The 15925-nt window shown below is 35.2% G+C and overlaps 2 protein-coding genes across 2 annotated transcripts; one reads left to right on the forward strand and one right to left on the reverse strand.

Annotated features, from left to right (window-relative positions):
• Window positions 1–3465: 3465 nt before the first annotated feature.
• LOC140827954 (uncharacterized) lies at window positions 3466–4747 on the forward strand. Its single transcript, XM_073190918.1, has one exon. The coding sequence runs from the start codon at window positions 3497–3499 to the stop codon at window positions 4673–4675; it is 1179 nt and encodes a 392-aa protein (XP_073047019.1). The 5' UTR covers window positions 3466–3496; the 3' UTR covers window positions 4676–4747.
• A 1577-nt stretch (window positions 4748–6324) lies between these two features.
• Window positions 6325–12221, reverse strand: LOC140825037 (uncharacterized). The gene is made up of 8 exons (XM_073186511.1): window positions 11953–12221; window positions 10837–11018; window positions 9953–10212; window positions 9705–9809; window positions 9485–9592; window positions 8407–9386; window positions 6942–7875; window positions 6325–6860 (listed from the first exon to the last, which is right to left on the reverse strand). Exons 2-8 carry the CDS (start codon window positions 10980–10982, stop codon window positions 6565–6567), a joined length of 2829 nt encoding a protein of 942 aa, XP_073042612.1. The 5' UTR covers window positions 10983–11018; window positions 11953–12221; the 3' UTR covers window positions 6325–6564.
• Between the last annotated feature and the right edge of the window lie 3704 nt (window positions 12222–15925).

Consider the following 15925-nt stretch of genomic DNA (forward strand, 5'->3'; position numbering starts at 1 on the left):
CACCAATGGTCGTCCGATCACTCGACACTAATAAAGATCCTTTCCGTCCACTTGAACATGGAGAAAAAATCATTGGTCCTGAAGTACCATATCTTAGTGCAATTGGTGCATTGTCATATCTTGCAAATTGCACTCGACCAGATATAGCATTCTCTGTTAATCTCCTAGCAAGATATAGTTCCTCTCCAACCCGAAGACATTGGAATGGTGTGAAACACATATTTCGTTACCTTCGTGGTACGACTAACATGGGATTGTTTTATTCGAAAAAATCAGATTTATCTTTAATAGGATATGCAGATGCAGGCTATCTTTCAGATCCACATAAAGCCAAATCCCAAACAGGTTATGTGTTTACACGAGGGGGCACTGCTATTTCATGGAAGTCGACAAAGCAAACTTTAACAGCGACATCATCTAATCACTCTGAGATCATTGCAATGCATGAAGCAAGCCGAGAATGTATGTGGTTGAGGTCCGTAACCCAACATATTCAAGAATCATGCGGGTTACCAACAATGAAAGATAGCCCGACGACTATATTTGAAGATAATACTGCTTGCATCGCACAACTAAAAGGAGGATATATCAAAGGTGATCGAACGAAACATATTTCGCCAAAGTTTTTCTACACACACGAACTTCAGAAGAAAGGTGATATTGATGTACAACAAATTCGTTCTAGTGACAATGTAGCTGATTTATTCACAAAAGCGTTACCAACATCAACATTCAAGAAATTGGTGTACAAGATAGGGATGCATCAATTAACAGATCTTCGATGATTGAAATCAGGGGGAGTGTTAGTTGTTGTACTCTTTTTCCTTCGTTCAGGTTTTTCCCACTGGGTTTTACTGACAAGGTTTTAACGAGGCAACACTGGATTCTCCATCAATCATCTAAGGGGGAGTGTTATATATATATGATATTTAGGTGATTGATTTGATTGTAAAGTTCCTTTTATAGACTAACCTCTCTACATTATAAATAGAGTTGTTTGGTTGTAATAAGAGACTAGTTTTTCTCTCATTCTCTCTACTAAATTTATAACATATTCAAATTTCATATAATAGGATGCGTAACCCTTTTGACATAGGCAAAAACTTGTGTGAGACGGTCTCACGGGTCGTATTTGTGAGACGGATATCTTATTTGGGTCATCCATGAAAAAGTATCACTTTTTATGGCAAGAGTATTACTTTTTATTGTGGATATGGGTAGGGTTGACCCGTCTCACAGATTAATATCCGTGAGACGGTCTCACATGAGATCTACTATTTGACATATATGATGGCGTGTTAGTATCATATTTTTATAATTAATTAAATTCATATTATAATTAAAAAAATATTAAGAGATTAAAATAAAATATTGAATTTTTTAAAAAAAAAAAATTAGAGATGTTCTATCAATATGTTGGTTTATTTTTTAAAGAATGATTGACTAAAATTAGATAACAAAATACTTTTTATTAATACTTTAGATATGGCCACGTTTTCTTTGTTCTAAATGATAAGACCACATCTTATATTTAATATTATTTTTTATATATATTTCTATTTAAATCTATCATTTCGAATGTCCAATTTCTTGGAAATACGGTCTGAAAAAATCGAAGACAAATGCACTTCGTCAAGTTATCTTTTGGCGATTGATTCGAATCTTTCTGAATATTTAGTGTTGAATAAAAATAGTCATCGCTGAAATATTTATCATTGTTCTTATTTTAATGTCTACTAAAAATTCAAAAAACATATTTGAGAGAAAAAGATTGGCGTACTTAGAATTGAAAATTTTAAAAATCCGATTAATTCATTTATGTTAGGCAGTGGAAAATTACCAGTTTCGTTTTAGGCGGTGGAATGAAGCTGTTTGGAAAATTTTGCTCACTGCATCCACTTATCGAAGGCGACGATAAATTTAATTTTTGTGAAATCTAATTTTTTGTTTACGATTTTCTATTAAATCAGTATTTGGAGTTAAATTAATTTGTATAAATACAATAGTTTGCTCGAAGAGATTAAAGTAAAAATACTAATTATTTTCAACAATTTTTTATTCTTTTAAAACTATTATTGAATAAAGATAAAATGATAAATTGTTATAATTTTCTTGAGTCATACTCATATATGGATGCTCGATATTTTTTAGAAATCAAGTAATATCTTGCCATAAAGGCAAAAGGCCCATCTGTCAATACAACGTCAATATTCAAGTCATGCGTTGGCCCAAATAATAACCATTTCAAATCGCCCAAACTTTGTGGGTCAAGTGGGCTAGAAAGCCCATTTAACAACATCGTTTTCTCGTCAGTCATCTGAGTACGGCAAATTCCCCTGTACTGTACTGTACATGCAATGGGATGCCAAAAAGATGACTTTGGTCAAATCTGATATCAGTGTCACAAGAAAAAATTACGACCCGGGACACGAACCCGCCCGCCTCGAAACCCGCTATAATTAAAAAAATTAAATAGTATGTTTATATATTATTTGTACAGTTTTGGTATACTGTATACTTAACGTACACATTTATCTTAGTATCGATAATATAACACTTATCTATTGGATATGATAAAACATATAAAAATTGTAAAACAAATCGATTAATGTCACATCATCAATGCTCTCACACACACACAAACATACATATTTACCGTATATATCTTTGATCACCTATTGAATGTGATAAAACATGAAAAAATTATACATCAAATAAGTGAGTGTTACTTCATCGATACTCAAATAAGTATCTGTAGTAAATGTATAACATATCAAAAATTATTATGTGTTTGTATATATATATGTACTGTATATATATAATTAATTATTTTAAATTGACAAATTTAAAATAATTAAACCTTAAATTGTGGGTTTAAAATATGTATTATTAAATATCGATTTATAAAAGATATTAAAATATATATTTGAATTTTATAACATACGAAAGTTGAAATAAAATAAATCGAGTCAAGTTTCGAACTCCGAAAGAATAAAAAATAAAAACACACACTATATGATTCTTTTTCTCTATGCAATATATATATATATATATATATATATATATACTAGTGTATCGATGCACGTAAAAATATTTTTTACAGTAATATATATTTAAATAAGGATCAAAATATAATTATAAGAAATAATGAATGAGTGACTGCACTCCACTTTTGTTATATAAATTTAAAAAATAAATAGGAAAAAGAAAGAAAGAAAATACTTGAAGATTTATTTGGTTCATTTCCGTTTCACACTTTGGTGTGTTGATTTTAGATTGGTTGTTCATTTAGTTTGTTGATTTGAGGGCGTTTTGAAAATGCTGGAAACCATAAGAAGTGGTAGAGAAGTTGAGAATTGTGAGTAAGATGATTTTTATATTTAAGTATAAAAAGAAATATTTGGTGAAAAATCACTGTGACAGTGAAAACAGCTTGTATATGTTGTTTAGATTTAATAATATAGTAAAAGATATATATGACGATATATCCAAACCCATGACTCGCTCCAAATTCGTTGATTCGGACTGTCTCGCTCCGCTATATGTTTCCGAACGGGACGTGTCATCGTCATCCCTTAAAGTGACGCTTATATTATCCTCACAGATAGTTTCTCTCTCTCTCTCTCTCAACCCTATTTTTGTGTTCTTGATCCAGCTTTTGTGTGACATGAAGGCCAACAATAATTCACCCAAATTGAAAACGAACCCACGTACTCAATTGTTTTCCTGTGGTTTTTTTGGCCAATGCACGCAGACTGTACTTAGTCCCACCACCTCAACTCCACCGCCACTCACCCAGGCTCCGGCACCTCCACACCAGACTCCACCAGCGCATGCACAGCCTGAATCTTCCTCGTCTTCTTCTTCCAACACTTCACAGAGCTTCACCCAGTGGAGGTTCCCTCTCTCCAACTCACCCATATCACATTACTCGTACTCACACCCCAAACCCGAACCGGAGCCCGACACCAGAAGGGATATCTCTGTTCCGCCACCAGTTTTGCATGCCAACTTGGAGGAGCTGTTCCACATGGCGGAGGTTCACTTCAGTTCTGGATCAGACTTCGACCGGGTCGGGGTGATTCAGTTGCTGGAGAGATCCCTCGTCCCAGACCCACGCGCTGCGGTGGAAGGCGGTACTTGTCCGGTGGCGGTGGTGAGAGGGGTCGTGGAGAGTCTGCGCGAGAAGGTGGTGCGGAAGCCGGCCAGTAAGGTCTTGCTGGCGCTTTGCCTGGTAGAGGAAAACAGGAGCGTTGCGGTAGAGGTGGGGGCAGTTACTGCGGTGGTGGAGGCACTTACGGATGCCGAGATTTCGTTGGCGGAGAGGTCATTGGCGGTGTTGGAACTTCTGTGCACGACGGCGGAGGGCGCGGAGGAGGTGCGCGCCAATGCTTTGGCTGTTCCGATGATGGTGGAGGTCATGGGAAGGATGGAGGGGAGGGGAAAAGAACATGCAATAAGCGTTTTGGCGGTAATCTACGGTGGCTTCTGTGAAGATGCGAAGATGGCGCCTCCGGAGGAGGTGGCGCGTGCCGTGATGCTTGCTTTGCAGGGGGGTTGTAGTGCCAGAGGAAGGAGGAAAGGGGCCCAGCTTCTGAGGATTCTGCAAGGAAATGGACGGTCAGACTTGACCCAAGAGGTGGACGAACGGTCTGGATATTTTGACCAGAGTTGACTTTCTGCTCAATTAATTTATAATTATCGATGTTTCTCTTTTTATGTACATTTTATATCATCGATTTTTTTTCATTATTATTTTCGTGATTGTAATTTGTTCTAGTAAAATATTTACAACCTTCTTGTATTGATCATAGTTTCTTAATATTTAAATTTTTAAAATAATTGCACATGAATTTAATTTTTTTAAAAAAAATTGAAGTTAATTTTTTGGGTATGTTGTCTCAAAAATCGAATGAGTTATAGTATAATCTTTTTTTAAAAAAAAAAAATCTGTTAAAATTGAAATATATAAACATACTCACGTGCGCTGGGGTACAGAGTAAGGCATGCATATGCTGCATGTCAGATTCCTTATAAATTATGGTTTTAAAAAAAAATCCCACTCATTAAAAAAAAATGCCATTATTTAATTGATTTTTAAAGTCACATTTCCTATTTCATCAAGTTAAAATTAAGATTCAATTAATTAAGAAATTGCATTTTTTTATGTATAATACTTTTAACATCTTCCAATAATAATTTTCTTGTATACATTTCTTGCATTTTCAGCTACTTTTGTCTGTAGCAATAGTAGCAACAAGCCTTAAATTAGTTATTGTCATTTAAACGAAGTACTTTTTTTAGTTCATTAGTTTTCTTGATCAAATAAAAATTCCATTCGGGTTGTCATTTTCTTTAATAAGATCCTACTTATGTTGACACTGTTCTCACTTTATTGCAATGGATAAAATCTTATCATACATACAATTTAAAAAAAAAATAGGGCCTATATATGCATGGACAAATCTAGGTCATCCATCCTATTATCAGAGTAATATTCATATAGATAAAATGAAATAAACCGTCGTTTTCTATATTATTTGTAGACCCTCAAAGATCCCAAATGACAAATTATCGATAATTGTGGTGCCCCACTCTATTGGAATCTCGAAGCGGTGAGGTTGGAAAATCGTTCAAAGATATGTAATTGTTGATGTCAAAACTCTTAATGTGATTTATCCCAATAATGTTTATTTAAAATATTGTAATAGAAGTCTTCTCTTTAAGTGGAACAAATTAAAGCTAGCATTAGTGAACCGAAAACGAACCTAATTAATACATCCAAAAGAATAATAATAAATTAATTATGTTGGAACTATGAATTATGAACTTATCCAAAACCAATTTATAACTTCTCATTTACCGATTTTTTTGATTAATTTTACCTTGCAAATAGTGTTATTTGTATCATGAATATTTTTATCTTAAAAATACCAATATTTAGAGGGTTCTAATTAGCGAATGTGGACTACATATTATGTTTATTTTAGCTCACTCGTCGCAAGCAAATTGGTTACGTAAAATAGAATTAATCCCGAATAAAATTTCATCCTTTTTTTAATCACTTATAACAACATATATATGTAGTATCCTAGTTATTTTATTCAAAATTTCATCTGCTAGGATGTGAAAAATTGGATTAATGTTAAATCAAATCCCTAGACTTTAAGTTTTTCATAATTAATTACATAATCGGCTGTAAAATTTGTCAACATTGGAACACATTTTCGTCGTTGTGACGTCTATATCGTATAGGTGGAACTTGAGCTAGAATGCATTCTATTTCTAGCTAGCACATCACTAATTAACTATATAGAGAACTGATATAAGCACACTAATTGATATAATTTCCAGATGCCTAAGTTTGAGTTTCGAGGTGGTTGTTTCCGAATTACAATGTTGCCATAATATAAAGTTGTGTACATTTTATTAAACAACTGAAAAGGTATATCAGCTGATTTAATACAATGCAAGTCACCCACAAGAGGAAACACCAAATCATATCTCAGTTGTTCATCGGGGAGCAAAGCATAAAATACCAGATACTGGCCATGTATATTTTCTCTAATTCTTGGAGTTCTCTTTTGCAAAACCATTCTTTCTCACTCTTGCTCTCTTCTTATTTTCCAGATTCACCGTACGTGACCTTTCTTTCGAAGCATTCATATTTCTACGTTTCAAATCTTTTGCACTTATGGTATACTTGTTGCTTGAGTCAGGAATACTAAAGTCAGCCGGGTTCTTGTTAAGAATGCAAATACTCAATGCTGGATTATTTTTCGATGGTTGAGTTACATGATCACTCGGCCTCCCCAAGAAAATGGTATTTGAGTTCTTTGGCTCAGAACGTACTTGACCGACTAAAAAAAGTCACTTTCAGAATATGACTATGAAAATAGATAATGCGAAATTAGAAAACTTTGAGGAGTTCGAGATAGTACCTTGTATATAGGATGAAGCCTTCTTTGAGCTCTCACCAGGACAATAAACACCACGGTGCAAAGTTTTCTGGTTATTTTGAGAAAAGATCGATCCACCAAGGAATATCTGGTTCTCGTTCCCATTCACCCGTGGGTGGTGGTTGCAAGGCGAGAATGGCTTATCAAGAAAATGTTTTTGGCTCACTTTTATCGAAGAACCTGACACGATTCCCTGATCCATCAAAGACAGCAGTTGCATAGCTGGAATTGCATCATTCGAGTAGGGATCTAAAGACCCCACTGATTTTGGGCTCGACCCGATTCTTCCCTCGCCACCCTTTATATCACTGATGGTTTTTCCCTTGTGACACTGGTCAGAGAATGAATACATTCCCATGCTATTCGGGGGAATGTGATGAAATGGTACATTTTCACATCTGGGAGGCCACAAGAGATCTGGTACTTCACGTGGTCTTGGACCGGCTATGATGGAACTTGAAGTCAAATATCGTGGTTTCCTCTGTTGAGTAGGCGTAAATGGAGTTATGAGTTTGAATTGGCTTTCATCCAGTTTGCTCATGTCCATTTGATACTGGTTCAAACGAGGGAAGCTTACAGGAATACTTTGGCCAACACATATGTTGCCACTTGCAACAGGGACACCAGTTCTGGCATTTCCTGGAGGAAAATTAATCATCCTGTGACATCCATCTGCATAAAGTGCAGATGACCCTCTGATAGAACTGTTGATGCCCACAGATGTGACATGTTTCCCTAAATTTCCAAGTTCCCTATCACGTTTGTTCTTGGCCAATAGTTCAATTATTTCCATTTCATCTGAAGCTCCTCGAAGTTCTATATTCTTATATACACTTTGAACAGTTGACGACTCATAAACTCCCAATGGTCTTTTGCCTTCTGTGGCTGTTTCTTTATTTAGTGAAGTAGAGACGTCCTGGAAAATTAACAGAAATATTAATCAGTTAAACACAACTGAACAAAAATGATACATCGAACATATAGTTTTCATAGACAGGCCAAACAGCAACATGCGACATTAGGTTAGGAAACCACACAACTAGAAGTAAAATCCTAGCTTTCTTTTGTCTTTCTTATGCTCCCTCTATTGGGGAAAATTGTCAGCATCGTCCTTTCGACTCCAACCAGTAGTTAACTAGTAGAATGACTGTTAATCCTATAGGAGAAAACCTGCATCCCTAACGGACTAAAACAACCAAAATCAGTTAAACAAGTGAAACTTTGAGAAAAAATATGTACGAGGACGCTATTTTGGTCTCGACATCCAATTTCAAGTCAAATATCAGGCACTCGCACTGGTCCAATCATCCCAAAACACAAAAACTTATTCAAAGACGATTTCTTAAGAACTACAAGCTTACTGGATACTTCATAAGCTTATGTTAATCATCAAACTAGCATGCAAACAACAGAAGTTCCTGCTAACACTCAAAGACAATTTGCATACCAAAGTATTATGATGGAGCAAACTCCTCTCCTCAAAAAGATTCTGCAATTGCTTCCCTTGCATCATATCTGTTTTCTGGCCAAATGACTCGTTGAGATCAGGAATTCCCCTATGCTGCCTGAAAGGATATTGATTGTTGGAGTTCCTTTCAGAATCTATAAAGCTGTTGAGCGAAAGGTCCAATCCCACTTTTGCCTTGATATTGCATTCTCCAAGAATGCTTTTCCCAGAAGGAGTAAAAGGGTTATGATCAGCTTCAATTTCAGGGCTTTTACTATTTGAAGGATCAGAGATCATATCCATTAGTTGTGCAGGTAGAAAACTCCGGACGTATGGTCCTACATCCACAAATGTAGAAGGAACATGCCCTGGCTTATATATACTAGTCTCAGCAACAGCATCTTTCAATGAATTTTCAGAATTTGCAGCATATGTCTTCGGAACCTCTTGTAATTTCACTGATCCATTGTCAATAACAATCGGCCTTGTCTTTTTGCTCATATATAGGGCCTTACCTTTCTTGGCCTTGATCCGTTGAGCCTTCGAAGCAAGCTGAAAACTCGGTCGTGTGGATGCATCCCCTCCTGATTCTGAATCAGAAGTTTCAACTCTACTATGAATTTTCCCGCCATCTAGCATTAGACCCCTGAATCGTTTAGCTGTGCCTTTTGAGAATTTCATCTCCAAAGGTTCTATGTCTTCCTCAAGGGCCATCTTTCGCTTTCTTGGAGGACTTCGAGTGCCTTTTGAAATGCCAGAAAGGATGTCTGGCATAGGAGCTAAAATTGCTTCCATCCCAGTAGATGTAACCTGAACTCCATTGGATGACGCAGATCTTGTTCTTTGATGCTCGATTATAAGATTTGTTTCCTCCTCCATTATATCAGCCAAGGAACGTAACTTTGGTTTTCTCCGGTGTGGCACAAAACTAAATGCGCCATTGCTTACCGATGCTGAATTAAATGGCTCATCATAAGCATCTGTCACAAAAGTTAAAAATGCCCTTGTCAAGAAAATCTTTATGACAGCAACAATCATAAGTAATTTTATATAAATTCACAAAACGCTTTCAAGTTACCTGCAGAATGTGAGTCTATTTCTTGAACCTGCAATGGATCAGCTTCTGTTATATTAGAACACAAATTTCCACCTTCTTTGGTTCGGACATCTGTTTTGTCTTTGCTGCCTGCATGGTTAATCTCAATTTTACAGAAAACCATGGGGAAATGGAATACAGTGAAATAGATTTGCTTAAGAAATAGCTAACTGTAGAAGGCTTCCATGATAGCAGAACTCACATGTCTTATGCCCCTCAGCCCGAGGTGGATTAGAATTCATGATATTATCACTTGGATCATTGTCTGCATGATAACTTCCGTAGTCTCTTGGCCCATTTTTATTTCCTTGAAAGGTAGGGGGTCCAGATTAACACAAAGCAAACATAAAAATCGTACCCCGACCCAGTGTTATTTATACATGTTTATAGGCTGAAAAAATGCACGGTTAGTACTTTATTGGAAATTTTATCTTGAATTTACTTGTTTACCAGTTTTCTTTCTGTTGTATAAGAACAAGCCATCTCCTCCATCAACATTCTTACAAGAACTAGTACCAGCAAGACTTCTGTCTGCCAATACCATATCTAGTGTCGTCCTCTCAGTGGCAATCTCTGGGATGCAGTTTGAGCAGTGCCACCATCGAAATTTGGGAACATATAACATAGGCAGACTATCTGATAGATTACATTCTGAAGCAAACAAGGAGCGAGTCTTCAAATCCTTTTTCCTCATTTCGGAAACAAAGCCACTGCATCGAGAATAGAAAATGAATTCTCTCCATTTGTTGTACTCTAACAAATATACAACCCCATAACAGTAGCTTATTATTATGAGAAACAGTGATTTATTGGACTAAAATAACTCAATGGCCAACTATGAAACGAAATCAATAGGAATTGAACAAAAAATAACCAAAGTTTTCCTGGATTGAATCTGAGCACAAGTCACACATGCATTTTATCCAAAACTTAAGAAAACTTTCACGCTACACGTTACACAGAAAACTAGTTATTTTTTACAGACTGTCAAGAACAGTATAACATTAGCAATGCAAAATGTGTTAGCATCACCAATCAAAGATGGGAAAAAGTGGAGCGCTGACTATGCCAATGATACGCAAACATGTTTCCACCCACCCATGTATCATCTGCCTTCTTCCATTACATGGTTTCGAACAACACTCTACATCCAAATTAATTACTAACATCAAAGATTGGATATGTTAGAAAATATTTATCTTGCCACAAAACCGCAGATACACACCATAAAAACATCTCTTTACTATAAAATATTTCAAATCAACCAACCTATACAGCGCCGATTTAGATAGAATTTAGCAAGCATGTGTATAGATAAAGCCAAAAGGACTCACCGTATTGAAAAATGCTCATGTGCTGGGGACTCGATCTCTTCAGCAGCGCTACTAAGGTCTATAGCTATTGAGTTGATTTGAACAAGTGACCCAATGGACTTTGCCGCAGAAGCGGCAGAATCACTTTTCCGGTGACTTTCTTCCATAGGCACAATACTCTTGTCCAGTCCAAGAATATATACCTATATTAATTGAATTCAGAAATTAGTAATTGGAATCAACGTATGGTACACTTTCAAGGTGTGTGTGTGTGTAATATATATATATATATATATATATATATACACACAACTGAGGGTTTATTTATGTAAAATTCATTGAAGATGCAATAAATAAACAAGATAGTCCAAGATCATGACAAACGGTTAAATTCCCGTTACAAAAGAAAACGACATCCAAAAATTAAAACCGGATTAAAAAAAGTGACGCTAAACATGTGGCAGCACAAATGTGTAGGGGAACAAATAGTTGAAACCCTAGTTAAAAAACCAACATTTATAAAGCTGTACCGGATCAAAGATTTTTAGCAAATTCCATGATAAACAAATGAAAGATAGCTAAACACACCAAACAGAAAGCAAAACAAGTCAAGAGAAAGAACAACAACAAAGGTAAAGCAATTTAAGGGTTTTCTTTAGGGAAAAATGCTAATATTGCTTTTACCAAGAGAAGTGAAAGATAAAGTATCAGCGGCCAGAAAAAAATTGGACACAAAACCCATTTACAGCATTCAATTATAGCTTGACAAAAATGAAGGTAAATAGTTTAATTAATCTACGCATTAGCACCTCTAACCCAAATTAGGGTTCAGTGAATTAAAGAAAGGTCACTATAATTTCATGGACTAACTTCACTGGAGATGAATCATAAACAGTGACAAACAAGCTAAGTATCAGAGACGACAACATTTATTAAAGAAATCCAAACAAAAAAGGACACAAGATAAATACGCCAATAAAATAAATATAAATCCTTGGTGCATAAAAATTATGCGCGGCAAGATAATCAGCTGAAAGTCAGCTAAAACATAGTACAAATTTCTCAAAGCACAAAAACAAACTAATCATACAAGAAAACGCAAACCAACAAGCAGCAAAAAGCCACCAGAAAACAAACCTTTCCTGCTGAATCGCAAAATCAGATCAAAATCTCACTGATCGACCCAGAAAATTTTCCCCACGGCTCACTTCGAAAAAATCCTCATTCGATAGGAAAAGGAGAGGAGACTTCAGTTATCTGGTTATCTTGAGGTGATTCGAAAGTGGGTGAGAGGAATTCGAGTGCGAAATGAAAGAGAACCCTAGAGCTTTTAGGTTTGAAATTGGTTAGAGAGAGAATGACAAATGTTTTAGTGAGAGAAAATGATATGCTAGACAGGAGAGTGGGTGCTGTGTGGTGCGTGTATCCCTTTCTTTATTTTCTTCTGTACGATTACTTTTAATAATATACTATCTTTATTAAATTATATATATATATATAGATCATTATTTAATTTTTGAAATATTTTTTAAAATTATTATTTTATTATATATGAAAGTTATAATATCTTTATTTAATGCAAAACAATCACATCAAATCCATATTTTAACTATCATGTCATCGTAAAAATATATCTAAAAATAGCAACAACAAAAAAAATAAAAGAAAATCATAAAACATGAACTAATAATATTTGATCTCCTGCGGCATAATTTAATCCCACATGCAACGTAGGAGAGAGAAAATTCGAGCCAATCAGATCGCGCCAGCAGTGCAATGCTTATCACCATCCACTATATTTGTCCTGAGAAACCCTAGTCAAACGAGAGTCAAACGCGTGGAGACACGCGCTGACCTTTGAAGGGTGGTCAGCCAGTCGTTGTCTTGTCCACGCACTAACGAGAGACTTGATTGGCGCGTGGGAGCACTGTTTGCTGATGCGTGTGGAGAAGCTTTTCGAGGGCATTTAAATGACAACCCTAAAAATTTTGTGTGGTAATAAAGGGGGGGCGAGGTGAGGTGGGGATAACCCTAGAACCTGACAGGTCCGGGGGTGATAAATGATAATTAACTTACCAAATTTTTAGGAAACCATTGCATAAAAAAATTATTGATTTGTTGGTTGTTAGAGATAAATTTAGGGTTTTAGGATGTAATTTTGAATCTTAATTCAAATAAATATCCATCCTACAAAATATATTTCTGTCTGCCCTTAATTAAATAGTGCCCTAGATTAAGAAACATGTTATTGGTTTTTTTAAAAAAAAAATCCGTGTTTCCGGTTCACGAACAGTTACGTACGCAATAAAAATAATAATAATACTTCATTTCTTTTTCATAAATGATGTATCATACGAGGATCGAATAAAATACATGTAGGATCATGGAATTCTACTTCATATTTAGTTTCGATACAAAAATTTGTGGGTAGAAAATGTAATTTAAAAGCATTATTATTAGATAAATTATTATATCCTTAATTATATATATAATTTTAATTAATTAATTAAGTAATTAGGATATTAAGTAAAGCCATCATTCGTGATAAATAAATTAATGAAATATTGAGTATATTGTGAAAAATTAGTGAACTGACACCCAATGTTCTCGCATTCATGTGCATTAAGGTTCCACAATATTGTGTTCTTTGACCCAACATATTATAATGGGTTTTGTTTTATAGCATGGGATAATTAAAAACATATAATCATATATTTTTAATGAAATTATCGCATTCTGACCCCCCCAAAAAAAATAATTCAGACTTTACTTTTCATTGGCGTTTCATATTATTTTACGGAAATAATCAACACAAGTTTTAAAAAGTCTTTGAATTTTCCCCACAATACACACACATATATAATAGAGGATGGGGGTATCACATAAATTATTTAAATAAATATTGTAAAATAATTTTTACGTGCTTCATATTTACGACAAATAAGATGCATTTAGTTTCAAGTTTTTATGATATAACTGGTCATTAGTAGACAATAAACTTTTCTATCACTAAACGTCACAGAACCTACTTCATAATTAATCCTATGCGGCGAAATTAACTATTTTAGATATAGCCACTCATCATTTTACGTACGTGTGTATATATATATATACACACGTACGTAAAATGATGAATGGCAAACATAAGAAATTTGTATCACAAAAATGATATATGAACTCGTTTTTTTATGTACATACTACAGGATAAATTTGTATTCTTCATAAAGTGATATATAAATAGTGTTTATCTAGCGAACATGGAAGACATGATGATAGTGCAAAATGAAATAAATAAGTACGAAGGGCATTTTTGTCAAATCCAAATAATTATGACATGAACATATACCTGCCAAAATTTAATTTTGGAGAAAAAAAATTCATATTCCTTAAAAATGGGTATAATTTAGTTGGTTGAATGGATCTAACTCATTGTCGGCACATTTCAGTGCTTTCCCTGAAAATTTTATATGGCATGTATAATATTTCATTTATCACCATGGTTTAAAATAAAATAGTGCATGGATGATGAGTTTTTTAAGTAATTTGTGTCTTTATGATATTGTGTATTAGCAAAAATTTATATGAGACGGTTTCATTAGTTGTATTTTGTGAGACAGATCTTTTATTTGAGTTATCTATGAAAAAGTATCACTTTTTATGCTAAAAATATTATTTTTTATTGTGAATATCGGTAATGACACGTCTCACAGATAAAGATTCGTAAAACCGTCTCACAAAAGACGTACTCTTGTATATTATTATGTTATGATTTATAAAATTTAGTTTATTTTGCTTTAAGCCAATAATAGTTTCCCGTTTTAAAAAAAATCACAATATGGGACCAAAAACATAATAGAGAGTCATGTTTAGAGAGAGAAACTCTCACCTCTCACTAGAAGGGGCGACTTGGTCATTCTTGCTCGGGAGTTCGTAGCTTTGGTTGTACCGAGTTGAAGTTTTTTGTGGGTCGATTTATTTATATTTTTCATCCTTCTTCACTCCTCCGTTCTATCAACTTCGTGTTTTCCAGCTGCATTGTGGATTGGGCATATCAGATATTTGATATATTGTTTCAGTGAGTAAAGCTTTGGAAGATAGTCATAGTGTTGGGAAGAATTGTGAAGCTTCTCCTCTGCAGCCTCTAGAATCTGCTCCTAATGTTGCAGTTTTTTTCTGGGGGGAATGGTGATGGTGCTTGGGTAGTAGCTATGAATAGGAAGATTACTAATGCGAAGAACATTTCTCATGTGCATCCAAGGATGGTTGACAAGCAACCGCGTGTTTCTTTTGTCAATCTCTTCAAGAATAATAGGATGACTAATGTGAGCCATAAACTCGAGTTTATTGATTCAGGAGATGTACAACTGAGTTTTGGCTATGAGGATATTGATACAGTCGAGAACATGTTTGGAGTTTGCTTGCTTGGGTATGTTGTGATTGGTCGGCCACCTACCCCCGCGCTTCTTGACCCGGTACGAACCTGCGGGGACCGGACATTCGCTTTCAAACTCGTGCTAGTGGATGGATCGTCTTTACTTTTCCTATTTGTGTAGTGAATGATCGAGTCTTGAGTGGAGGGACGTATATGGTGCACGGGTTCCACTTGTTCTTGAAGGAAATGCCATGTCGCTTTCGTTTTAGGGAGGAGGATATGTATACATTACCATCTTGGGTTCAAATCCATGGACTTCCACTGGATTTTTGGAATCACTATATTCTTAGCAAAGTGTCGTCTAAGGTTGGTATCTAATTCGGATTTGCTTACTCGTGATCGTAAGAGAGTTAATTATACTTGTGTCTTGGTTGAAATCGATGCTTCCCCGCCTAGGAACGTACAATAAGTTGAAGGCGACGTTACATATTCGTGAAGTGGATATTAACAAGATATAAAGTTTTGCAACATGTGCAATCAAGCGGGACACATTAAGGATGATTGTAATCGAAATAAGCAAGTTGTTGAAGAGAGATGTGATAACAAGGGTTGGTAATGTTCAAAGAAGCAGGTCAAATAGTGTAGTTTGGCGGCAACATAAATTGAGAGGGCGCTCAAGAATGCATGCCGTTAAACATCATGCACCGTCTAAGCTGAAATTCCAATAGTGTCTGATAG

This window comes from Primulina eburnea, chromosome 3, assembly GCF_022965805.1.
Source record: "Primulina eburnea isolate SZY01 chromosome 3, ASM2296580v1, whole genome shotgun sequence".
NCBI lineage: Eukaryota > Viridiplantae > Streptophyta > Magnoliopsida > Lamiales > Gesneriaceae > Primulina > Primulina eburnea.